This window comes from Copadichromis virginalis, linkage group LG18 (assembly GCF_057382275.1).
Source record: "Copadichromis virginalis isolate Kocher_CV1m ecotype Utaka linkage group LG18, C_Virginalis_male_GT1.1, whole genome shotgun sequence".
NCBI classification, from domain to species: domain Eukaryota; kingdom Metazoa; phylum Chordata; class Actinopteri; order Cichliformes; family Cichlidae; genus Copadichromis; species Copadichromis virginalis.
Genome location: NC_140635.1, coordinates 15,519,641 through 15,545,895, shown reverse-complemented (window position 1 = coordinate 15,545,895; position 26,255 = coordinate 15,519,641). Strand labels below are relative to the sequence as shown.

At 39.6% G+C, this 26,255-nt stretch overlaps 1 protein-coding gene across 2 annotated transcripts; it reads right to left on the bottom strand.

The window, feature by feature from the left end:
* Positions 1-241: 241 nt before the first annotated feature.
* On the bottom strand, positions 242-25,961 carry fyco1b (FYVE and coiled-coil domain autophagy adaptor 1b). Of its 2 annotated transcripts, XM_085439132.1 has the most exons (18): positions 25,891-25,961; positions 25,276-25,356; positions 24,187-24,293; positions 23,050-23,175; positions 21,609-21,715; positions 18,538-18,681; positions 17,108-17,204; positions 14,560-17,001; positions 13,143-13,235; positions 11,768-11,886; positions 11,217-11,384; positions 10,025-10,165; positions 8,493-8,701; positions 8,204-8,345; positions 5,863-5,967; positions 3,930-4,140; positions 2,280-2,389; positions 242-2,188 (listed from the first exon to the last, which is right to left on the bottom strand). In XM_085439132.1, exons 2-18 carry the CDS (start codon positions 25,331-25,333, stop codon positions 2,113-2,115), a joined length of 4,455 nt encoding a protein of 1,484 aa, XP_085295258.1. In that variant the 5' UTR covers positions 25,334-25,356; positions 25,891-25,961; the 3' UTR covers positions 242-2,112. The 2 variants fall into 2 exon arrangements, with proteins under 2 accessions (XP_085295258.1, XP_085295259.1); XM_085439133.1 differs by lacking the exon at positions 2,280-2,389 and having other exon boundaries at positions 2,113-2,188.
* Positions 25,962-26,255: the final 294 nt, after the last annotated feature.

Below are 26,255 nucleotides of genomic sequence, written 5' to 3'. Positions count from 1 at the left end.
TTGGGGATTTTAACATCAGGCTAGCTTTTACTCCTTGTTAACCTCACAACCTTCAGCAAATTCAGCTGAATTGCTCCTCTGCAAACCGTACATGCGTGAATGTGCATGGTAGCTCTTCTGGTGGTTGTCGAGACACTTCCATCGTGAGCAGATTGACATCCACAGACCAGTGTGGCTAAAAAACAATGTGACCATCAAATACATCACAGTGATATGCTTCAGATTAAAATGCAACCACACATTCATCACACAATCCTTATTTATTAACCATAAACGTACATCATTTCTAGTATAAATATTTAGTTCTCATAAGACGTGCCGGCAGATTCCCTCTGGTAAATCCAGCTGTAAACATCTACAATCAAACACTGCCTACATATGGAGGAGAAAAAAACCTCATTCATCATCTGGCACAAAGGCTCATGGGATACATATCGACAAAAAGCCCTTTCACAAAGTGCATTATACAGCAGTCATGTCGCAGTGTCTTTAAATAGAAACTCCCATTTAAGAATTGTAAAATATACTTGGCAACTTGTCACTCTTAATGAGCGGATGTATAAAAATCAATTAGCATTTTTCCTTATTTTCTTTTCTCCTGTCAGTTCTTCACAACATAAATTACAAAATGGGTTTAAAATGGTGGAAGAGATTTTGTAAAACCTCTGGATAGAGCAAAGCAGTTAAATCAATGTTACTCTGTCAGTATTGTTAAATGATGAGACACTGAGAGGATTGCTGATTGAAAACTTGGATCATCTTCCACATTAAACCTTTTAAAGGTCCACATATGAAAAAATTCAAGTATTAAAGTAACAGAATTTTTGGACTTGTGTGATTTAAAGGCTGAGGCTCGTGTTTTCTGTTTGACACACTGCAGGTTTTGCACATTTCTCATAACAAAACACTCTAATTAACTCATCCAGAACATTACACAGCAAAAGCATAAAAAAACCCCAAGAAAATCATTCTAAAGATGATTCTTTTTTCTTTCTAGAGACAGTAACAGCTTTGTGCTTTTCATGAGAATTTGTCCCATTTTTGCTCACTTTAAATGTAAAACCATCAAGAGTGATGGTTAAACTGATGGGGAAAAACAACTAAATACTGAAGCACTGAAACTTACATTTTGATATGTGCGTAATGAAGATGGGAAAGCTTGCACACACTCTTAATGTTTGCATGCACAGAACCCAAGCAGCCACATTCCCCTCTGTCTTCAGCTGCAACCACTAGAGACAAAGCACTGAAATAAAGCCTGTTTACTCAAGATAAATAAAACCAAATGCTTTCCGGGTTCTTCCCGTGGTTCTGTTTCTTCCATTTAAGCTTCGTCATGATTGCAACACATCCATTTCATCTAATTTCTGACAGCTGAAAAGGCAACAGTAAGAAAGATATGTGAAAGGACTGCTGGGCTCATTCTACCGCAGCATTAATGTCCACTGATGCGTCAGTTAAGACTCTGTTAACATCAGAGTTGAATTCTTCCACTGAAAAGTTTTACAATCAAAGTTACCGTTAATAAATCAAGTGATTAGATTTGATCTCAGCTTGCAACCACAGACGCTTTCACAACAAGAGGCTCCCTGTTTGATTATGACTCAATCGCATGTGTTTGCCAGCAGTCAGAGCTTTTCTGGGAACAATGTACTACAATTATTACTGTATATTATTTTTTTTCTCATAAAGAATTTTTATCTTATTTACGCAACACCCCACATCCCTCCCTGTTTTTTTTTTAAAGTGTATATAAACACTTTCTCAACCCTTTTTGTTTGATTTTGATACTTTTGGATATCAAAACATAAAACTTCTCATACTATGAAAAGAAGATTTTAACTGACACACACATTAAGCGGTCACATTCAAATACGAAAGCGCCTGAACTTTGGATATCCTTCCTTATGTATATTTAAACTAGCTTTCATAAAAGTGCATGCTGACATACCGTAGTGTAATATTGTTATTTACTTATGTGTTTTAATGCTGTGACCTTTCCGCTGTGGCTGCTCAGCATCAGAAGACTCTGAAGTGATACCTATGCGCTTAAACAGCCTTGACAGTTTGAAAAAGTCAGTGTTACACATCCTCGTGCTGCTCCTGCCACACTCAGAGGAGGTCGGTTCCATCGTAGACCACAGGCTTGTCTAGACTCAGATGATACAGCACTTTCTTAGAGATGAACCTGACAAACAGGAGAGAGAGAAAAGGCTTTATGTTCTGCTTTGTTCAGTCTTATTCTGAACAGTTGTTGTTTAGAGCACAGCGTGACTAACCTGGAGAAGGAATTGTCAAAGATAAGTGTGTATTCTCCAGGATTTCTGACTTTTAGTTCCCCCTGTATTGTCTCCTTGTGGGAGTTACAACGGGTCAGAGGGATCAAAACCTGCAGAGAGCAAAGGAGAGAAATCCGGGTTAAGGATTTCTTCTGTGTACACAAGATGGCAACAGGAGGCAACATTTTACCAACTGTGAAACCAATTCAGAATCAGCTTACTGAATCTAAATCCCAATAAATGTGCAGAAAAGCTGTCGGACTTTCTCCACTGCTCCGTGACCTTTTTTAACCCTGTCCTGACACATTTTTATGTTTGTTGCCGGGCAGCTTACACAGTGGGCGGCTCTGCTACGGCTGCATAAGAACCACAGTAGAATAAAATATTAGCTCTGCTTTATCACTGAGGAAATATGAACTGAATAATTTAGTTGCTTCTGCATGCACACTGCATATTACATCAGGGGTCACAGAATACAGCCCCACACTATCAGCAGGCTGGGAAAGGCCGCTTGTCCCTCTCTGACTTGATTTATTGCTAATAAATATTTAGGAAAAATCCTGCAGCAGTCTGAGGTGTTTTGTTGACTTTGATGAAATAAACTGACACAAACTTTTACTTCAATCACTGGTGGTTAGACGGTTAGGCTAAATACACATCCACGGTATTATTAAGGTTACACTATATAAACAATCTCTAAACTGTAAACTATAAACTGTAAACTATACATGTACAGTTTATCTGTCATTGACTGCCTGGCAAATAGAAAAAACATATCCAAAATAAAAAAAAAACAAAAGTAAAAATACAAAACTATATACAAAAGCATGTGTACATATACCCGTATGCACATCTGTGTATATGTCAACCCATCAGTGCCAGAATTTAAACGGGAAACACTGACCAATCAGGTTTGAGCGGGCTTTGGATGCACATAGGTGAACGATCTGTATAGAAAGCAAAAAAATGGCGGCATTTGCCAGAAAACATCTGAAACCGTCAGCTATCGTCTGACAGCGTTTTAATTTTTTTAAATTAATTTTCATTTGTAAGTAATGACCTGAAAGCTTAGCCCCGACAACTGCTGCAAGCACAGGAAGTCCTCCATATTCTAAGACATCAGACTAGCAGATTGATTTTCATATCGCATCAGTGTTAAAGGTTGGCTATTAACACATCCATTACTATTCATTTGGAGTCATGTTTGTGTGGCGGTAGTCACGGCAGTAGTGCCTTTTGGTCACTATCCTCTCCTGAGGGGAACATCTGGCTATTTAGCTGCTGAATGCTCCACTGCGTTCAGCAGCTGTTAAATTGTGTTTGTTGAACACCAAGAACACTGAGACTGAGTCAGTGCTAAAAAAAATCAGTTTGAAAGATAACCAACAAACCCAGTGTTGTGATGAGCTGCATATGCGAGCGACTGTTTTCTGTAGATCAATTCTATTCTTTCATATTGCTTACCCTTTTCATTTTACAACTATCAAATGAGATCAAATGTTCACGTTAATGTTCACTGGTGAGTTTATATTCCTTTGGAGATCGGTTTACAGTTGAATAAATCCACTTTATTGGAATGGAATTGGATGGAAATGTATCTCTGTGAGGACGTGTCCTTCACCCATGGTTATACACATGCTGGGCTCTCACCTTGGCTTGTTCCAGTGGAGTCTCAGTGCTCTCCCTGTAGACCACACTGAAGGAGATGCTCTTTGGTTCAGATGTGAAGGTCCAGGACACGGTAGGACCACGGTTGCTCATGGTGATGGGGATGGTGCTGTAACAGCTGGATTTGATGAAGAGCTCTCGGGGGCTGTCGCCAAACGCTGCGATGTCATCCACCGTGAAGTGCACAGAGAACCTGCAGCATGTGGAACGAAACATTTCACGCTGAAACAGTGGCACTGCAGTACCCAACCCAGTTTAATCCCATATCATTTATCCATTTTTTAAACAAAATCCTAATTTCCAATTTACTTGATATTTTTCAGGGTTTTTTTCAGTTTATCCAGTCACTGTGCACAAAAAAGTATTCCGATATCTATCAAACACCTTAAGAAACACACCACATTTACTGTTAATGAGCTAGAATAAGTAACTTCAGGGTCATATTTCTGTTAAACTGTAAAAAATATTAATTACAAATATAGTTGGCTGGTATCTTATGCTACATGACTGAATTTGCAGCAGGTTGAGAGCAGCTAAAACGCCAACATTTCTCAAAACACAGTGGTAATAAGAAGTACCGTGATTCCCGGACTACAGAGCGCACCTGATTAAAAGCCGCATGCTCTAATTTTAGAAAGAAAATCAATTTTGTACTTGTACAGGCCCACCAGATTTTAAGCCGTATGCATTTCACCTGTAATATGAGATATTTACACAGAAATATTACATGTGAGGACTTTTAACGTTTAATTTAATCCGTAAGGTAACATAAACATGGTAACATAAACGTTATGGTAACATACAAAAATTCATACTGCAAATGCTTCTTTTCCTCGAACAGCGCCTGTAACACGGCTACCTTTAAGTACACGTACGTATCGTAACACACAAATTACGTTGCTTATGGTTTTTTTACAATGTCTCTTAACAACCGGTAAAAATATATACCGTATATATACTACTTATCAATTTTATTGGTCTTCTGTTACCAGGCAAAATGTTTTTGGCCGCATGAAAAAAAAATGCATTAGCCACATGTCAGTATAAGCCGCAGTGTTCACAGTGTGGGAAAAAAGTAGCGGCTTATGACCCAAAAACTACGGTATGTTGAAGATTTCTGCAGAATTCCATAAATCTCTGTAGAGCTGAAAAGATTGACGTGCAAAAACACAAGCTCACATTGCAACATTTCTTTTCTGATTAAAAAGGAATTTGAAAAAGTTATCTTGGAAATGAGAAACGTCTGAAATCCTACAGACCAAACCTTCATTGATCAGCTGTCAGATCGATTGATAACAAGAAGAATAATACTAGCAGTGTGCGGCTAGCAAGCAACCTTGAGCTGCTCACCCCTTGTGGTGATGAGAAAATGATTACAAAAGTCTGGAATTTCACTTCACTCTTTTTGAATCATTTTAATCTTGACTGGTTCCATCTGACGCTCACTGAGTGGCATAAATCATCTGGTCATATGACTCGCTTTATACCATGTTTACACGTTTGAAGTAGTGCATTCCCTGAATCTATAAATAGACTGTTTCCCTTTAAAATGTTGAAATTCAAAGTCCTGTTTACAGTTTTCGACCTTATCAAAGGTGTGTTCTTTAACACTGTAACTGAAAAACAGTGCTAACAGCAGAAAGTTTCCACACAGCCTGAACAAACCAGCTCCAGGTTACACCAGAAGTGAAACTGTGGATCTGCAACATGTACTGCACAATATTTAGAGAAGTTGATAACCCCCAAACCAGATTTGCTTCATTTTTCAGTTCCCTTTTAGAATGTAGTTCAACACTTTTATCACAAAAAGACAAGAGAAACTTCTTCTGAAAATTAGAAACCCAAACAAAACATTTGACCTCACAAAATGCAACTACACTTGTGGCTTTCAGGTGTAACTTTCACAGAAACTTACGTCAGTTCTCCAGATTTCAGCAGGCAGATCTCTGCGTCCTGTACCGCAGCGCTGAGGTCGTCAGTATCCTCTGATGTGACGTCTCCCGCACTGGCACTGCTGTTTCTAATCAAAACGGCATTTATATTTCAGATCAACACATACTTTACGGCTCATTATTCAAGCATTTTTTGAAGCTTACAAAAACACTAGACTGAATACATGTATGAGACTGAGCAGCAGTCTTGAGCTTCCCCTTCTTTCATTATATTTTGCTAAACAAATGAAAATTATTGTAAGAAGGGCATATGTGGGAGGCAATATTTAAGAAAATCAGAACAGTTATTACAATAAAAACACTGAATTTTGGAAGCAGTTGATTCACAGTCTTGTAGACATCTAAAGCATCAAGAAATATATCTACCAAAGCCTCATCGGGCAAGTTTTGATCATTTAAAAACAAAATCTATTTAATAGAAAAAAACTCACTAGTTTTTCAAGTTTTACAAAATTGTTTCAGTTTATATAATCCAGTGTTTTTAATTTTAATCAGACGTCTAGTTTTTATTTTTATGGTAGTTTACTGAAATGTAGTTTCAGTTAGTTATAATAACCATGGCAGCAACTGATAGAATCATGCGCTCACACAAATTGAAAGTCGATATTTGTTTTTCTTTCTTTCTTCCCCCCTTTCTCACCGTCTCTTCTCCCCTCTGTTTTTCTTTCTCTCCCTCTCTTTCTTTCATTCTTTCTCCCTGTCCTATCCCCCAGTCATGTCTGTCCCGTTTGTAACAACCGAAAATAAAATAAAATAAATACATAATTATAATAAAGGTCAATCAAATGGACCAATATGGCAAGGCCATGATGATCCACTTGGTAAAATAAATCCGCTTGGCATCTTTTTTGGCCTTAAGACAACAATTCTGATGGCTAAAGATCCAAACGGGACAAAAAAAAACAAAAAAACAAAAACAAAGTTGATATTTGGTATGAGCACCTTTATTCTTCAGCACAGCCTGGCCAAGTTTTCTTGTGATCTCTTTAAGCAGTCATCATAGAACCATAGAGAAGCCTGTAGAAGTACACCAGTACTTCTACAGGCTTCTTGAAGTGCATTCAAAGCTCTTCTTTGGATGTTTCTACCTTTTGTTTTGTTTTCGGGCGATCGTGGCTCAAGAGTTGGGAATTTGCCTTGTAATTGGAAGGCTGCCGGTTCGAGCCCCGGCTTGGACAGTTTCGATCGTTGTGTCCTTGGGCAAGACACTTCACCCCTTGTCTACTGGTGGTGGTCAGAGGGCCCGGTGGCGCCAGTGTCCGGCAGCCTCGCCTCTGTCAGTGTGCCCAGGGTGGCTGTGGCTACAATGTAGCTTGCCATCACCAGTGTGTGAATGTGTGAGTGAATGGGTGGGTGACTGGATGTGTAAAGCGCTTTGGGGTCCTTAGGGACTAGTAAAGCGCTATACAAATACAGGCCATTTACCATTTCTGTCGAGATGATGCCACACTGTTTCAATAATAATGTTGATGTCCAGTCTCTGGGGAGGACAGTGATCGTCTAACTGGCATTGTGTTTGGGATGAACGCTGTTGCCAAGCTATAAATTCCAGATGGCATTGCATGGTGGATCAAAATCCGATGGTACAAGTTTTCTGTTATGTGTAGTCACAACACTGGTTCATCCTTCGAGTTAGGTGACTTTCTTGAATTACTCATAGATCAGTGTTGACTGGCTTGAGTTTGTTAAACAAAGCAAAAAAGAACATTCTTCTGAAAATGATCCAGTAAAATGACTGGAGTGGGAAGAAGTAAAAAAGCTGCCAATGTCCAAAGAAAAACTGAAAAAAAAAAAAACAATAACGGGAAAATCGGACTGCTTGGAAGAAAAATATGAAGAACTGAGGAGTGGCTCAAGACTTTTGCACATTACTTAAATACATTTAAAAACAACAATAAAAGCCAAATAAATTAACAATAAAATCCTCAAGAATAGAGACCTCAAGTACAAGTAATAGCTTATTGACTTCACATACCAAAGACGCCAATGTACTGCTAAAGAAGTACAAATCTATGTCTTAGAGCATATGTCATTTGTTTTGGGATATGCAAATGTGTTAAATATAAAATTGTAATTATATTCCGGGGTAAGTGAATTTTTCAATAATCACTTTAGCAGTCATGCTTATTTCTGGCTGCTTCTGATTAATCTGGAGCACACTAAGTAGACTGTTTCAGAGGAGGCATGTTGCAAAGGACAGGTGCAAATAGAAAATCTGTTTTGGTGGCTGTTATTAATCTGCCATGCAGTGTCTGATAATCCTGTTGCTTACTATATCTGTCCATCTGTGTGTGAGATACTTACAGTTGTGCTGCCCCCTGCTGTCCATGTCCAGGCGAGCAAGCGGGGACAAAAGACAGGGATTCACTGTCGTACGCCCCAATCACTTCTTCATCTGTGATAATGTCAAAAACACCATCGTCCAGTTTCTCATCTCCACCTGCTCCTAGAAGATAAACATCATATTCACCATAGATCTTTATTGTTAGCTCTTACTGTAGTGTGTATATCACTACCGTGTCCCCAATATAAATTAAATATGTAAATATTTTATCCTTTGACACATTAATCCAGTGAGTGTGTAGGAGACTACCTGAAACACCGCTTACAGCCAGGCCAGCCTGCAGAAAGCGCCTAAATGGTGTTCCCGGTGTGCTGTGAGTCACTTCTTCCTGCGGGTGGCGCTCAACTACTGCACTGTGCTGGTTGTAACAGTCCTTACAGCAGCGCTCTCTGTTGCCACCCTGCTGGGTGCTCACTGTGTTGCTGCAACAGTAGTAGCAGAAAGGACGACCACACAGCCTAGAATAAGGCAAAAAGATTGAGACAGAGCGTGTTAGTGCAACTCGCTGTGAAATGTTCACTGGAGAGAATTGACCTGGGCGTTGTAGTTCCTTTTATGTGAAGTATAGATTTGCACAAAAAGAAATGAAACTATCAAAGGTAAAAAAAAGGGCATTAAAAAACAGAAGACGTGTAAAAATGTAACTTGTAGGACTTGATAGTTCCTTAGTTTTCAGCCTTCATCTCTGGGTAGTCAGCAGTTTTTGATCTAAAACCCTAAAGCAGTGCTATGGGACAAAACATGTGACTCATAACAGCCACTTCAGAGGTGGAGTGGATAAACAGGAAAAAAGCTCAATTGAATGACCTATGAGTAAAGCTTGAGCACTACTGATGTAAGGTAAAAGTAAAGGAAGAGCATTTAGGCATGTAAATGTGGTTAAGACGACCTGCTGAAGCTCCAACAGAGCATCAGAACAGGGAAGAAAGCTTTAAGTGGCGTTGAACTTGATCGTGTTGTTGGTGCAAGACAGGCTCGTGTGAGTGTTTAAGAAACTGCTGATCTACTGGAATACTCCCACACACCCATCTGTAGGGTTTACAGACAATGGCTTTAAAAAGAGGAAATCTACAATGAGCAACAGTTCTGAGTAACAGTGCCTTGCCAGAGGTCAGAGCTGAATAGTAACGCTGCTTCAAGCTGATAGGAAAGCAACCACTTGTTACTACCAGTTTATGCAGAAGACCATCTCTGAATTTAGAACACACCGAATGTTGAAAAGGACGGATTGCATCACCAGAAGATTGTACCGAGTGTCACTCCTATCAGCTCAGGAAACGTCCCGCAAGTTCTCAAATTAGTGCCATGAAGGTTTGAGGCAACTATGAAGGCAAAAGAGGGTCCAACCGGGTACCCGACAAGGTGTACATTTGCTGAATTGAGAGTGATGCATTTGTGAGGGATACCATTCAGTGGTAGAACAGAGTGTATCTGAATAATGATCACAAAGCTTCATGAGGCACAAAGAGTTCTGTATCATAGTCACTTTGACTTTGTCTTCACTTCCCTCAGGTCACTGAGGGTCACGGTCATGCATTATCATGTCCTACACATGTGTGCATGTTTTGAATAAGCACAGTCTTTTGCAGAACTAAGTTTGTAGAAGTGCTTTGCAATGCTCAATGTAAACCAAGTGAGGAATGTGTGAGAAAACAGTTATCACACAACCACAGTGTAAACACGCAGTGAATGACCTCAGAGTGTTGAGAAGCTGTGAAAGAAATGAGTGTGCTTTTACTGGTTGGTGCTTCCAAGCAGTTTCTGTTTTGATGGACCATCACCTGCAGCTGTACTTGCGGAACCACCAGCTGAACTGAGTGTGGCAGCCCAGACAGTAGTTAACGTCCCTCTCCGACTCCTCATCCCGCAGCTTCTGCTCAAACTCCAGAGCGTCTGACTTCTGCCAAAGGGCATCTTTCTCCCTGCAACAAGCACAAGCATATTTTTACACTTTTCAAAATCCGCCCTTCCAGTGTGGATGTCACGGTACCAGAAATTTAGATTATACTGATACCAGTAGAATGATTTTTGACAGCCAATTTGATACGGACTGTTCTTAAAGTTAAACTCCATTATTAGGAATGTTGGAGGCAGTTTATTTAAAATGCTAACATTATATTTTATGAGACAGACTGAAATGTGATGGTTGCAGAATAGCCTAACCAAAAGAAAAAGGTAAAAAAGAACTTAAGAATAAAAACAAAAACCCCCAGAAATGATTTTGTATTAAGCTAATCTGTGGAAAAAGAAAAGACGTTTATACCTGATGAGCTCAACTCATCAGTTCGACCTTGGAGAAGCTCACATTTTACAGTCTGGTCTCTTAGCTTAGCTTCGGTTTCCTGGAGCTTTTCAAGTAACTCTGCTTGGCTTTTCTGCGACGCTATAATGTTCTTCTCTAACTTTTCAGCTTTGGTAGTGAATGAATCCAGTTCCTGTTGAGTTGTGGCTAACTGTTTCTTCAGTGTGGACTGACTGCCGAGAAGCTCAGTATTCTCATGCTCCAGCTTCTTTAACTGAGCATCAGATTGCTCCCTTTGCATAAACGCCTTCTGAACCATCTCCTCCAATTTCAGGTTTTCATCTAAAAGCTTTTTCTCTCTGTCTTCCACACTCATCTTTGCAGCTTCTACTCTACTTCTGAAGTGCTTCTCAGACGCCTTCAAAGAAGCTAGCTGGTCTAACAGGGCAGCCCTGCTCTCAGTTAGCTCGGAAATGCTTACCTCACTTTTCCTAACCGTTTGGAGAAGCTTAGCATTTATTTCCATTAGACTGCTGAACTGTGTTTTGTCATCTGCAGTATTCTCTGATTGACTGCAAGATGTTATTTCATCATCAATAATTCGAGGGGCCACTGTTTCTTTCCCCACGTTTAGCTTATCTAACTGCTCCTCCAAATGTTTGATTCTTTCTGAACCCCCAGAAATGATTTTGTATTAAGCTAATCTGTGGAAAAAGAAAAGACGTTTATACCTGATGAGCTCCACAAGCCTTTCTTCCAAATTGATTTTGGTACGGTAAAGATCATCCAGTTCAGCAGCCATTTTCACGTCAAAGCTTTGTTTGTCCTGTGTGACTCTCCGTAGGTTTTCAGCCATCTCCTGACAGGCCCGCTGAGCAACTGCTAACGCCTCCTCAGATCTGCATATAGCACAAATACATGCTGACCAAAAAAACATGGAGGATCGAGCATCCATGCAGACCTTATCCCAGCTGTCACTAGGAAAGCAGGGTACACCCTAGAAAGGCTAACAGTCATCACAGAGCTAACACACAGAGACAAGCAATCATGCTCTCATTCACACCTACGGCCAAATTAGACTTGCCAATTAACCTAACATGGGTGTCTTTAGACTGTGTGACAAAGAGGGAGTACCCAGAGAGATTCGACTCCGTGCCACCAACACAGACAACGTGTATTTGGTTGTTTCTGGGCTAGACAGCTCACAACAGACAAGATTAAAAACTTTCATCAGGAGCTTTAATTTGGTCCAGAATGTGTGATTATGAATACAGTATCTCACCTTGATAAATTCCCTTTCAGATGGATTATCTCGTCTTCTTTCTGCTGGATGAGGTTTTCAGACTCGGCCATCTGGATGTTTGTCTCCTCAATCTGTTGGCAGTATCTCTGATTCTCAGCCTGCAATCAGCGCAGCAAAGCACAGCCTTATTTCTTTCTCTTTGTGAATTATGTTTGTGAATATAACATTATGGTTACTTCAATTGACAATATACAGAATGGAACTGCAATTTGTTTTCCCATTTATCAACCCCACACATGAAAATGCAGATCGAGCTGCGCAAGCTACACATGCGTTTTGTCACGCATCATCCTCCAGCGATGACTTTAGTGTGGTCAGTGTTAGACAGCAAAGAAGTTCCATTTCCACATGTAAAACCACTTCACTATGTGAATACTGTCAGCATGTTGACCACAACTAAAAATCTTCTTGCAAAATTAAACCAATGCGAGTTTCAGGTGGCTTTTATGACGATGAATAACAGACAAAGAGCCTTCAAAATAAATGTGGGAAAAAAAGAACTATCTCAGGGAAGTTCTCTAAAATAATTAGAGATGTAAAATACAAAATGCTTCACATAAAGCAGTATTCAGAAGCTGTTTTCTTTGCATGAATTTCCCACTCAGGACCATAACCTGTTGGTTTTAATGGTCAAAAACCAACAGAAATTATTTTTAAGAGGAGTCTGTTTGTTGGTAGTTTGGCTCTTTAACTTTCTTCTTTAACCCAAGTGGAGGAGTTTAAGCATCTCGGGGTCTTGTTCACGAGTGATGGGAGAAGGGAGCGGGAGATCGACAGACGGATTGGTGCAGTGGCTGCAGCGATGCGGACGCTGTACCGGTCTGTTGTGGTGAAGAGAGAGCTGAGTGTAAAAGTGAAGCTCTCAATTTACCGGTCGATCTACGTCCATACCCTCACCTATGGCCACGAGCTGTGGGTAGTGACCGAAAGAACGAGATCGCAAATACAAGCGGCGGAAATGAGCTTCCTCCGAAGGGTGGCTGGCCTTTCCCTTAGAGATAGGGTAAGAAGTTCGGCCATTTGAGAGGGGCTCAGAGTAGAGCCGCTGCTCCTCCACATCAAAAGGAGCCAGCTGAGGTGGTTCAGGCATCTGACAAGGATGCCTCATGGGCGCGGTTTTCCGGGCATGTCCCACCGGGAGGAGGCCCCGGGGCAGACCCAGGACACGCTGGAGAGATTATATCTCTCGGCTGGCCTGGGAACGCCTTGGCTATGCTGGAGGAGGTGGCTGGGGAGAAGGAGGTCTGGGCTTCTGTGCTTGGGCTACTGCCCCCGCGACCCGGCCCCGGATAAGCAGAAGAAAATGGATGGACTTTCTGTTTACAACACCGTACTGAATTTTTTATCCTCTTACCTCTAGCCCCTTGAGGTTGTTCTCCAGGGCAACTACCTTCTCATGCTCAGTCTGGAGCTGCAATTTAACATCCTCTAACTCTTGAATCGTGCTCTAGATGGACAAAAAATAATCAGAAATTCATCATTAACGTTGAGCAGGGTATGTAGAAAACATATCTAGTTGCACTCTAGCCGAGTTGGTATAAATCTTTCTATACATTCTAGTTATTTTCAAAATCATGGCCTAAATATTTTAGTAGTAACAAAAAAGATGACTTGTTTATATTGCTCGTGTACAGTGCAGTGAGACTGTGCAACTTTTTCTAAAAGCACGTGTCTGCATCTTAGCAAGAGTTCAGTGGTATGGTTACTTATTCTCAGGACTGCAGATGAAATTATTTGAGAATATGGGAATGCGTTTGTATTTCTCTGTAATAACCAGTGATTTTCCCCGATAACCAGGTGCAGGTTCTGTCGCTCACCTCACTATATTAAAAAGTGGAATCATCAAACAGCTCTGTAAATTGCTGTACAATTTGAGGATAATATTATTTCAAAGAAAAGTGTAGGCAGCAGATAAAAACTTCCACGAACTGACATAGAATTTGTGGAATTTCTGGCAGTTTTACAAAAACGCAAAGCGTGAAAATCTCCTCTAGTGCCGGGGAGGCTTTCACATGTAAATGAAAGTGCAGTACAAATGCAAATTGGGACCACTGCTCCAAAAGTAACACCTTTTTTCTCAAATGTCCTGACTCCATTTAAGATCTTGTATGCTATACTTAGATCAGGCTTCATTTATGTATGTACTCATGACTGAAACTTGAATAATCTGCTTTATATTTCCAAACACATGATGCTGAATGACATTATGTGGCAATACTCATATGCAAATGCAGCACGTAGCAGGGGTTTCAATGTCATTTTTGTTGAATGCTCAACTTTAGCGTCATTTCAGCTCATCGTGTAAGATCTGAATTTTTGTAACCGACCAGACTCGAGATAAAAGTGCACAAGAGGGTCAGTCTGTACTAATATTTCAGTTATATATCAAAGCAGGAGCAAAGAGATGGTCAGAAAAAGGAAAAAATAAATAAATACCTGCTTTATTTCCTTCTTTAACTTAAGTAACTCTATACCAGCACTGATGGGTTGCGACATATTCATTAAGAAGAACACATGAACAATGCCAACCAACCATAATCACAGCTTACAAGGACAAGACTGATGCACAATCCTAAATTTGCATTAAAAGAATGAGCTCAAAAGTTAACATTAAAAAGAAACCTGTAATTTCGCTAACAGATTTCTTTCAAAAAATTAAGCTGCGTAAAACTGTTTTTCAGTTTATAAGAAACAGTTTTGTTTACAAGGAAGTATGTCATAAACGGGAAGACAACAGTAACTTTGTACATGTATACTTTACTCTGCCTGACCTGGAGCTGGCTTTCATGGCTCACAGCTTCACTGCTGAGCTGCAACTGCAGTTGTTGATTCTCTTCCTGGTTCATCTCCCGCACAGCTTCGACTTCCTGTTGGGCCTCCCTCAACTGTTTCTCCAGTTTCTCCTTGGATGCCATCAAATTCTCAGTGTTTGGGAGCTGACTGTGGAGCTCCTGGTTCTCCTTGCGCAGCTGCTCCATGCAGGCATTCAGCCTTCCTGCTTCCTGAGCCGCCTCCTCCTCCAGCTCCTGCAGCTTTGTTGACTGACCCTCCCAGCGCAGCCGAGCCTCCTCGTTCTCAGCGGTCAGCATGCACACGTGCACGCCTAGTTCTGCGGTCTCTGTGTTGGCTCTGTGAAGGGCCTCCCTTGATTCACTGTTCTCCAGACACAAAGCATTGTAACGCATCTTAAGCTTATCAAGCTCCTCTCTAGAGGCCGTCACCTCTGCAGCAAGACCGGCTCGAGCCTGTGCCTCGCCATCTCGCTCACGAATAAGAGCCTCCTCACGCTCGCGAGATCTAAGAATTTCATCCACATGCCGGCGGTTTAGTTCCTCCACTTGGGCCTTCAGTTGTTCTACTAAAACACGAAGGTCTTCTCTGGAGGCTTCTGTCACCTCCTGCAGGGCCTGAGCTTTCATCCTCTCCTCATTTCCTGCCAGGAGTTGTGCCCTAAGCTCCACCACCTCTTCCTGGAGCCTGGTTACCTCTCTCACGTTGACTTCCAGTTGTGCCTCAGCTATAACCAGCCTGAATGGGGCCTCTTTGGATTCCACTGAGGAAGTCTGGTGCTCACTGTGAAGCTTTTGCATTTTTTCGTTGCTCTCTGCGGCTCCTTTTTCATCATGCAGCTCCCCACTCCTGCTTTCTAGCTCATCAGTTCGACCTTGGAGAAGCTCACATTTTACAGTCTGGTCTCTTAGCTTAGCTTCGGTTTCCTGGAGCTTTTCAAGTAACTCTGCTTGGCTTTTCTGCGACGCTATAATGTTCTTCTCTAACTTTTCAGCTTTGGTAGTGAATGAATCCAGTTCCTGTTGAGTTGTGGCTAACTGTTTCTTCAGTGTGGACTGACTGCCGAGAAGCTCAGTATTCTCATGCTCCAGCTTCTTTAACTGAGCATCAGATTGCTCCCTTTGCATAAACGCCTTCTGAACCATCTCCTCCAATTTCAGGTTTTCATCTAAAAGCTTTTTCTCTCTGTCTTCCACACTCATCTTTGCAGCTTCTACTCTACTTCTGAAGTGCTTCTCAGACGCCTTCAAAGAAGCTAGCTGGTCTAACAGGGCAGCCCTGCTCTCAGTTAGCTCGGAAATGCTTACCTCACTTTTCCTAACCGTTTGGAGAAGCTTAGCATTTATTTCCATTAGACTGCTGAACTGTGTTTTGTCATCTGCAGTATTCTCTGATTGACTGCAAGATGTTATTTCATCATCAATAATTCGAGGGGCCACTGTTTCTTTCCCCACGTTTAGCTTATCTAACTGCTCCTCCAAATGTTTGATTCTTTCTGAACTCGCAGCTAGCTCTTTCTCTCTGCTTTTAAGCGTTTTTCTTAAATCCAAGCTCAGACTCTCAAGTTCCTCATTCTGGCTGCTACTGAGACTACACTGCTTCTCTACCTCCTCCCTCTCTTCCTGGAGCATTTTTCTCAGTTCCTCCGCCTGCCTTTCCCTGCATTCCAGTGAGGCCTGCAGGTCCTGAAGCTGTGCTCTCAAATTCCCTGTCTCTTTCTCTTTCAAAGTCAATGCCCCCTGAATTCGACCAACCGCACTCTGGAGCTCCTCTAACCGCATGAGCGCTGCCTCCCGTTCGTCATCAGCTCCAGCTTTTACTTCAGCTAGCCTCTCCTTAGCATTCTTCAATTCTTCTTCCCTGAGTTTTAGTTGCTGCGACAGACATTCACAGTGCCTCGCCGTGTCCTCAGCCTCTCTCTTAGCCTCCAGCCTCCCCTCCTCTGCAGACTTGAGTTTATCCAGGAGTTCCTGGATTTTCCAGGCTGATTCACAGTAACTAGCAGTTTGTTGGCCCCTTTCTTTAAGAGCCTCATCTAACTTAGAAAGAAGCTCCATATTTTTGTTCTCAGCAGTTGTGAGTCTATCTTGAAGTTCACTTCTTATCGGTTCCCTGCAGGTTTGATAGTGATTAACTCTTTCTTCACTGTATGTTTCTGGGTTACTTTGGACTGCTGTAGATGTCGAATTGGCAGACTTCTGAGCTGACAACTGTTCTTGAAGGTGTTTTACAATATCTTTCAGCTCCGCAGCCTCCTTGCCTAACTCCTGAACCCGCACCAAAAGCTCCTGCTGTCTGAGCTCGGACTGGTCAAGCTCAATGCGCAGATTCTCTGCAATGCTGCAGGAAGAAGGTTCCCCCAGTTCTCCCAGTTCATCAAGACCACTGTGGCTCAAGTCTGGGACTGGAAGGAACTCCTGACCCTGTTCAGTGCATGGAAAAAGAGAGAGCAAAGGTCAGGTGCATTAAACATTAGTCACATTTAACCAGAAAATTGTGGGAAATACTGATATAACAGTTTTTGTGTACCTGTGAGTGTGAATAACTGCTAACCAGACTGTTCACACTAGAGCAGCGACTCGGGGGTTTCCAAAGGTAAGCTGAGGAGCCAGATCCTAATGTTCGCCTATGTTAATGAGACACCAAATATTAGGGTCACATAATGACAAACAGTGAAAATGCTTTATTTTAAAGTTCTGCTAATTTTCTGTAATATATACCAGAAAGAACTGTATTATTTAGAAATGGTTAACAGGAAGTAAAAACCACACCTATATACAATACACATACCAAGAACATGCCAAGATTTTAAAGAACCCAAGAAAATATGCAATATTTACAGAGTATAACTGAGGTCATTTTAAAAAACTCTTAGTTATTCATTTTAAAAGGAACTATCTTGCCTAATTTTACTGTGGGAGCCCACACTCAGTGGCATTTAATTCTGTAGAAAAGATTAACATAAAAAACGAAAAAAATCCCATAGACTGCCATAAAGTCTACTTTTAGATGAGATTAGTTCATTCGATGAAATGAGAACAGTTAATTTAATTTTAGCAGTATGTTAAATGGACGAACAGATTTGAAATGTAGTCCAGCTTTTATGCTTTTCTTGTTAGTGGGGAAAATATGAGTCAATTTACACAAATACAAGCAAGGAAGTCACTCAGACGTTACACATTTCTTCTCTGGAATTAGAAAGTGATGATTTCATGCTACTCATTGGAAATAGAATTGACAACCACAGCAAATTCTTTTTAAGAATTTCTTAAAAAGAGTGCAGGACTCTACTGTCTTCTTTTCTAATAGCTTGTAAAAATAGTAATAACAATACATTTTATTTATAGGCACCTTTAAAAACCCTCAAGGTCACCTTACATTATTTCAGCAAAATAAAAACATAAAGTAAACAAATAAAATCACAACTATAAAACTAATTGAGGTAACAATAGACTAAGACCAAGTTATAATGAAGGGTTTGCAGTTCTGAACAGATTGAGTCGTGATTTAAATGTAGAGGGCATTTATAGTCCGGAGATCTGGTGAAAGTGCACTCTATATGTATGTAAGATCACACAAATACGGAGGCGCAAGGTTATGAAAGTATTGCTTGAATTTATTGCAACGAAGTTGAAAGTTTTGACAAAGCTGCTGATAGAAGAAACAATGATCCAAGTTCACACACTGTCAGCAACCACACACACACACACACACACACACCTACGCACACACGAGCAATACAGCAAAAAGACAGAACTGTGAATGTGCAGGGAGATAAGATAATTAGGTGTTAACTTCAAGTTGTGAAAAACCCAGTACGCTTTCACCACAATTCAACATTTGCAAAAAAATAATGTCTTCAGTCTAGATATTTAGTCTCTTACACCTTACATGTTTTCCAGGTTGAAGAATTATGTGTTATAAAGTTTTTTAGTCTTCTATTGTTCATACATACATACCTTGCAAATTTTGGCCAATCTGCATCAAGGTCATAACCTCTGGCTGCCACATCAAATTGGATCTGGTTGAGTTCATAAAGATTGTTGATTATGTCTCCAGTGAGGTGAGACTTGAGGAAAGGACTCCGGGCATAATACCAGTCACTTTATCGGAAGAATAGAAAAAAAAGTTGAAAAAACAACTCACAAAATGAAAGTCAGAGAAGTTCAACTAGTAAAAACAGAAACATTCAGAAAAAATACATTTAAAGGTATGATATACATCACAGACATTGGCATACAAAGCTAATATTCAAATTAAAGCTTTCCCTTTATGCCCACAACTTGTCAATAGAAACAATGGCAGTAAAAAACAGCTTTAAATAGCACTATAAAGCAATACTGTCACCTTGTTGTTGTTAACCTTGTTAAACGTGACAAGATATTTTATCTTTATATCTTTATACCGTACCTTTTACATAATGACAATACACATCACACTTTTAATAATAATTGTTTCCAAGTTATAAGACTTCTTGTTAATTTTCAACCAGTAACTCATTAAGTTACCCATGAACACCTTGGTGAAAGTAACGCAAATTTTTAATTTCTTGTTAACATGACTCTACACAAAGTTGCATTAAAATCCATTCAACGCTTATACATTCAAATTCAACAATGTATTAGTTAAATAAACAGCAGGCTCAGTGGAGGCATGTGGAGGAACCATACACACAATAGCCTGGCACCTCCCCATTATGCTGGTCAAGAACTTGGTCACACACTTCTGTGGGATGGTTCTTTGACCAGAAGTTGTTACAAGTTCACCAGTGTGGTTGTGTCGGTCAATCTGTCACAAACAGCATGCTCAAGCTTAAAACAAGTCTCAGTAGTTGCTGCTCAACCCCCAAATATATTTTCCTCCCAAATTTGGCACCGTGGAAAGGGAAACCAAAAAAATAAAATAAAATGTATTTATTTATATCAACCAAATATCAATATCCTTGCTATTCCTTTTCCTTGCTCTATCAACAATAATAAACACTCCCTCATATACTGAAAAACAGAAGACATTTTGCGCTATCTAGAGAACAGAGAAATAAAGGTTTCAAAGATTTAAAAAATAATTCAGACATAAAATGAAGACATAAAGTAATGAGGCTACCCTTTCTGAGAACGCTTTAATTGTTTAAATAAAACAACTGTCAGCATGTTTGCAGTGTAAATCTGATGGCACAGTCAGCATCCAGTTGGCTTGTCTTACATAAGCTGAGCCTATAGACTGAAAACAGGGAAAGTTTTTACTGAAGTATTCAAAGTCTTGAAATTTAAAAAAAAGAAAAGAAAAACTATTTCTAGGCACTATTTCTAAGCGCACTCAGTCCAGCACCAAAGGTCGTATGAAATGGTATTTTGTTTTTTTCATAGTTCATATTGGGAAAAATGCTTTTGCACCCCAGAGGTGAAGAATTATTTGCTCAAACATAGAAGCTGCCACCCACCACCAAAACACCAAACCTGTTTCAGGTCCATTCCTGAGGTTCCTCATTCCAGTGTGTTTGCTAACTACGCTGAATCTCTACTGAATGTAAAATACTTACAAAACCCACTGTGTTTAAATATAAGTTAAATACTTTCTCTTTCATACTGCCAAACATGGCCCATTAGACTGCGTCTAATTTGTACAGCGCTTCCTTTATTTGCAAAAGGCACAGATACTGCATCTCTGGTTTTTAAGATGAGCTATATTTTTTTTAACTCATTTCTTTATTTGTTAATTACTTATTACTTAAACCTGCATTTTGTTATTTGCATTTTTATTTTCTTTACATTTTGAATATTGTTTATGTGAAGAGAAACTTGCAAACTTAGCATGTCATTGGTGTAAACTGCTGTGTTTAGTTTTACTATGCGTGGAGAATAAACTACTTCTTTTTTTCCTTAACGCAAAAATAAAACTGACATTTTGATTTGAGAAAAGACAGGAACTGAGCAGTGCTACAAAGGTCTATGGTCAAGTTTTTTTTTGGTTGCTGTGATTTCAGTCGAAAAGGAGAAATAGGACATAAAAAAGGAAGGGAGAATCACACTTCCTAAGAACATCCAAAACAAAGCAGTACAGTATGCCTGGAGTAAAACACACATCTTGGCAACAGTTTTCAAACTGTCATAGTCAGGAACTGTAAAATGTATCAATTTATCTTCAATAACAAGTACTCTTTGATGAATTAGGACATTTAGAGATAAACCACTGTTCATGTTGCATGTAGCCATGAAGGAAATGCATGCAGTCAACAGAATTACACATTCTAATTAGCTTTGATTAATCGGTTAGTCCAGGGAAATACTTTAAGCTTCCATTATTAAATTATGTTTTCCTAATTTTGTTTTGTCAGTTTTTTGTAAATAATTTCTTCTTTTCAGATAAGTGGAGATTAAACCTTTACTGCAGTCATTTGCGCAATGTCAGCTTTATCACTGCCCAGTATCCAGAATTTTGTCATTTCACAACTTGCAGCATAGAATACATTAAAGCTGACCTTTTAGATTTCAATATCATCAGCTACCATGAAAACAATAGTATTTATGAATTTAAGCCTAAGTGTGCATCGAAACGGGTTTAATATTCTCACTAAACTGAACTGTCATGGAACATGTCCATAGATCTCAATGTTTAAGTCAGGCATTCAATCTGATATCATGTTTTTTTCTTCTTAAAGCAGACATGAAACATACCATCGGGTCCTGCTTGCATAAACTGATACAGACTTAAAACTAGATTTTAAAAATAAGTGTTTAAAGTTACAGATTTTGGGGCATGTTTAGCGCTACCTTGTCCAAGTACAGAAAATGACATCACTAGGAAGTGATCACAGAAGCAACTGCTCAATGTAACTAAAGCACATAATATCCACTTTAAAATGTAAAATAGTGTTACAGATAGTGTTTCCAGTTTCTATCATTTACAGAATTCTTTTGCCCATAACACTAAGACTAAAAATAATCATCTAATTATTTTTAGTCTTAAATGTTACGATATTTCGATGCGTTAAGTGAACATTAGATTAATCTGAGCTGATGTGTCCTCTCACCTTGTGACCTTCAGATTCATAAAACATTGCTGCAGTGTGTCAGCAAGACGCTGGTGAACGAGCGAGTAGCGGATGAAAGCCCTTCCTTTCCCCAGTGATGTCTTCAACTGAGGACACACAAAAATAGACTCTTTTGTCATAAACATGCACAACACTGGCAAACTCAATCCAAGGTGGACTAACCTCCACTGTTTTTCTTATCTAACTTGTTAAATAGGTCAGACGTCAGTTTCTACTTCCTAAAATATTATTGTATAAAGCATTAAAAGGAAACTGTTAAGACTTTTAAAAATAAGACTACAGCTCTTTTGCCATTTTTGAGGTTAGTAAATGTAAAATCTGTTCATCGCAGACTTTAAGGATCAAAGTTTTAGTTGTCTTCAGCAACAGTCTTGGCCATTTCAATTTAACATGGAAATGTTTAATTCTACTGCATAAATCGCAGTTCAGCTTAAAGATATCTAAATTTAAAGATGATCACCATATAGAGAATAGATGTACAATGTTATTTCTAAGCCTAGACTCTCCAATGCATTGGCAGATGGAGGGATTTAAGTAAGATAAGAGACACAGATACACCAGACAGACACCAGCTGGAGACGTCTTTATGTCTCTGACCAATGGACAGCAAATAAAAACAGTAAAAGAAGAGAAAAAAAATAATAATGTTTTAGGTTTTCAGAGGGCCAAAGGTTTTTAATTATTAATTATCAGTCAGATGTTATTGACTAGACTGTGTGACTTCTGAAAATAAACACGCTGACCCATTTAAACCCCACCCCTCCCCCCTCAAAAAAACTTTAAACCACAGATCTGTCTTCCTTATGTTATCAAATCAAGGATTACTTAACAGCAAAAAAATATTAACAGGCTTGTGATAAACAATTACAAAAATAGTTTAAAAATAGATGATAAGTCAAAAATGATCTGGCACATAATTCAGTACCCTAAAATTATCATCTATAAAAGTGGGTACCCAACGTCTATTGGAATGCAGGAAAATAACCATGAAATATGCAGATAATGAACGTAGTCATAGCTGTTGCCTTTACAAATAGAACAACATAACTTGTAAATGCTAATAACCAATACACAAAGAACACTTTGATCACTTAACCACCAAATATTACTAACAGTTCAACAGGAAACCAATTCATTACAATACAAACTAGGACCAAATCATGAATAGTTATTGAAGTATGAGGCTCACCAGTGTGAATTTCCAGGACAAAAAGTGAGGAGGAAACAGTACAGGTGGCACAAGTGTAAGATAGCATGTGAATTAGCAGCGTTGAGCCTTAGTGCACCTGATTGGTCGGAATATTAGTTACATGGTTATACGGTCACTGTCTGTATACATGTGCGCATGTGTTTCACGCCATGGAAGGGCTGAGGCACGAAGGGTGACTAAGTGTACGCGTGTGCTGCAGAGGAGGATTACCTCAGGGATGGACTTAACGAAACGGATGCCATCGTTAGCTCCCTTGATCTTAATCAGGCAGTCGCAGAAGTAATCCCAGTAGTCTTTTCTCTGGCCAAGAAAGGTTGTCTTCTCTTTTTGGTCAAACTAAGAGACACAAAGGACACAAAATTATTGCATTCATAAACAACGTGCTCTGTAATGTGGACTGTACTACATCACCGTGGTGACTGAGTTGCTAGTGTTTAGTAGTTGTTAATGTAATTCAAGAAGATTAAGGGAAAGAAAAAGACATAGTTGAGCTACACAAATGTGTATTTTCTTCAACTTGGACTTTACAAGAACAGCTCAAGCACATTAAAGAAATTACTCACTGGTATCAGGACTCATAACCTTTAGATACAGGAAGGCTTGTGAGATGAGTCTTGTGAAATGTTTCATTTTAAGAGTTCATAACTTAAGAACACTAGTCTACAGCACTCCCAATAGTACTGACAAGTCATGTTTGACCAGGCTTCTGTTACATGCAGGTAAATAGTTCTGTGTTTTTTTTTTTTGCAAGCAGAAATGGATCTCTTTGCTCAGAAATCCACTGGCTACACCGGGATCCCCTTAAAATTAGCCACTTCCACCAGAAGCTAATGGTGTATTCACACTAGGCAATCTATACAATCCTGGAGAGTATTTACTGAGTGTGATCGCGTCGTGCCATACTCTGGTGTGATTATCCTTACTGTGCCTTGATCTGGTTGAGAAAGAGCGGGGCCCAAGGTTTAGGTCAACTGGATCGGGTAAAGCATGCACATAGTTTGATGGCTAGACATGCCTCAGGAACTGTCTTTCTAGTAACGGCTCCAACAGAAATAGCTTTTGCTAAGCAATTAACAAATATGTTCAAGACAATGTGTGACCACTTCCCCAGTTATGCAGAAAAACGCATAAAATTGTGAAACCACAAAAGAAAGAATGAATGAAATAAAGGGAAAAGCAAGCATTAGATGGAAGTGCTGAGATGCTATGATTAACTGATGCGTTCTCTGGCTCAGATCCATTAAGGGCTATGTGAGCACATACGATAAAGGAAGAGTGTGTGGGGGGAGTGGTAGGTACTTATGGTTTAATTTACCCAATGCTACTCTCTTTGATATGGCGACATACCTGCAGCAGGTATTCTAGTTTGTAGAAGAACTTGTGCAGGTTGGCGAAGTCGTCCGTTATGGGTTCACCACACTCCCTGTGTTCCTTACTTAACTCTATCACTGCATCTACATTTTAAAAAAGAAGAACAAGAGCATTATTAACCCAAACACAAATATGTGATTTTGTGTAGATAGATTTTTTTTTTTGTCCCAGAATATTTTTGTGACATTTAAACCAAGCAGCCACGTCACTCAAGCCATAGACAGGTGGAGTGAATACCTTTGGTCGTGTCACTATAATACCGTGTTTGGCCGGGAAATCTCGGGTCATGTGGACACTACTAAGACACACCTTAAACATAATTGCAAAAGAAGACTATTCCCCAAGATAGTGACCTCCCACAGCAAAATTATGAGACACACCAAAAAAAACTGATCCTAGTATGTTGACTTAGCCTCTAAACTTAATGGGATGTACAGAAACATGACCTATTTACAGTATGGAGGCCCAAGTAGGGTTTGGATACTGAAAAGCTTTTAAAGGACTTTACTGTAATTGATTATTTTTTATGTTTTCTGTGAGGAAAAAAAGGAATCTTGCAGAGTTATTTTTAATGTGACTGCTTTGTTTCTTTTTTTTAATCTGAACACACAGTGTTGATATACAGTATGAAAAAAGGTTCTGTACATATCAGGTGTGCAAAAACTCAAACTCTTCAGCTATGAATAAAGTACATGAAAAGCTCGGTGACACCGAATTTAGACCAACTGCACAAAATTGGACCCTTAACTGATTCCCTATTCTTGCACCCCAGGACATTCCCAAACGAGCTGCCAAAACAGCTCAGACAGGTCATAGCTTTTTTGGTGGCAGGTGGAGACTTGACACAGTATTTGTCTGGTGATGCTGGTAAATGCTGTAACTGGTTAGTGTATAGTTCATCTGGTAAAACAAACAAACAAACAAACATTTACATATAAAAAAAATCTTTGGCTGATGTAAATATTGCAGAATCCTTTGGACAAGACACCTGATGCATATTGCATGATATTGTATCTACTGTAATGCACATATGGGGTTTGCTGTATGTGTGGAGAGCTTGATTACCATGCAGATCTCTGATTATCCTCTGCAACTGTTTATCCCCAACTGAGGTGGAGGCCATTGTAGGGATGTACTCAGGCAATTCTTCACAGAGGGATAAAAAAGGGAAATTCAAGTTATCTAGCACGTCATCACGAGTTCTCCAGAACACACACACACACACACACACACCGAAAACACTCGGAGGTAAACAGTGCAGTCCTAAATTAGTTCCTCCTGCTGTAAAGTAGGAGGTTCATGAAGGCTCTGGTGGCTGTAAAACGAAGTAACAGTAAAGTTAACAAAATTTAACTGCATGTACAAAGGAACAACGACAGGTCACAATTTGTCGCTACATCGTCTTTGTCAGAGCGCACTGGGACAAGATTTGTCTAGATTTATCCACCGTCGCCATGACGAGCCAATAAAGTTGACTCCTATCACTTTAAAATGCAACAAACCGCGACATAAACATCGATTTGTCAAAACAGTGAGCGCTACAGGATGGACATGCACCTGCTCTCAGCGACTCGTTTCCTGGTTTATTTCATCTACATTTCTGTCGCTAATCATCCTACTTTGGTTGTAAATAAGGATAAAGACTTCGTTGTTGAATAAATCACAATACAAAACACGTACTTGATGTATAAAATTGTCCGGACTGTCCAGTTTATCAGTGGTATAGCAGAAACTTGCTGCCGGTGAGGGGCGGGCTCTGGAAATGATTGACGGCTGACTAACCACGGTGTATGGCCGAGGTCTGTTCACGTTTGGTTGAGACACACCATAAACAGAAAGCTGAAAACATGATATGTTTATATGACACGGAATACACATGATAGATAAAATAAATGCAAGGTAAAATAGAAAGCTGAATACAGTCTAATACTGGATATACACGATACAATATATAAAATAAATACAACGTAAAACCGTTTAAGAGTTCAAATTCATAATAGAAAGTAAAAAATTAGTGCAGGGTATTTAAAACCAGTTGTTAGAAT

Bases quoted from the DNA above. Each gene is read 5' to 3' on its own strand.
- fyco1b (XM_085439132.1), bottom strand. From the start codon at position 25,333: ATGGCCTCCACCTCAGTTGGGGATAAACAGTTGCAGAGGATAATCAGA. The intron at 11,887-13,142 runs GTAAGAGGATAA...CGCTGATTGCAG, and splicing joins ACAACCTCAAGGGGCTAGAG to GCTGAGAATCAGAGATACTG. The intron at 10,166-11,216 runs GTATAAACGTCT...TGCTTGTTGCAG, and splicing joins AGGCTTGTGGAGCTCATCAG to GGAGAAAGATGCCCTTTGGC.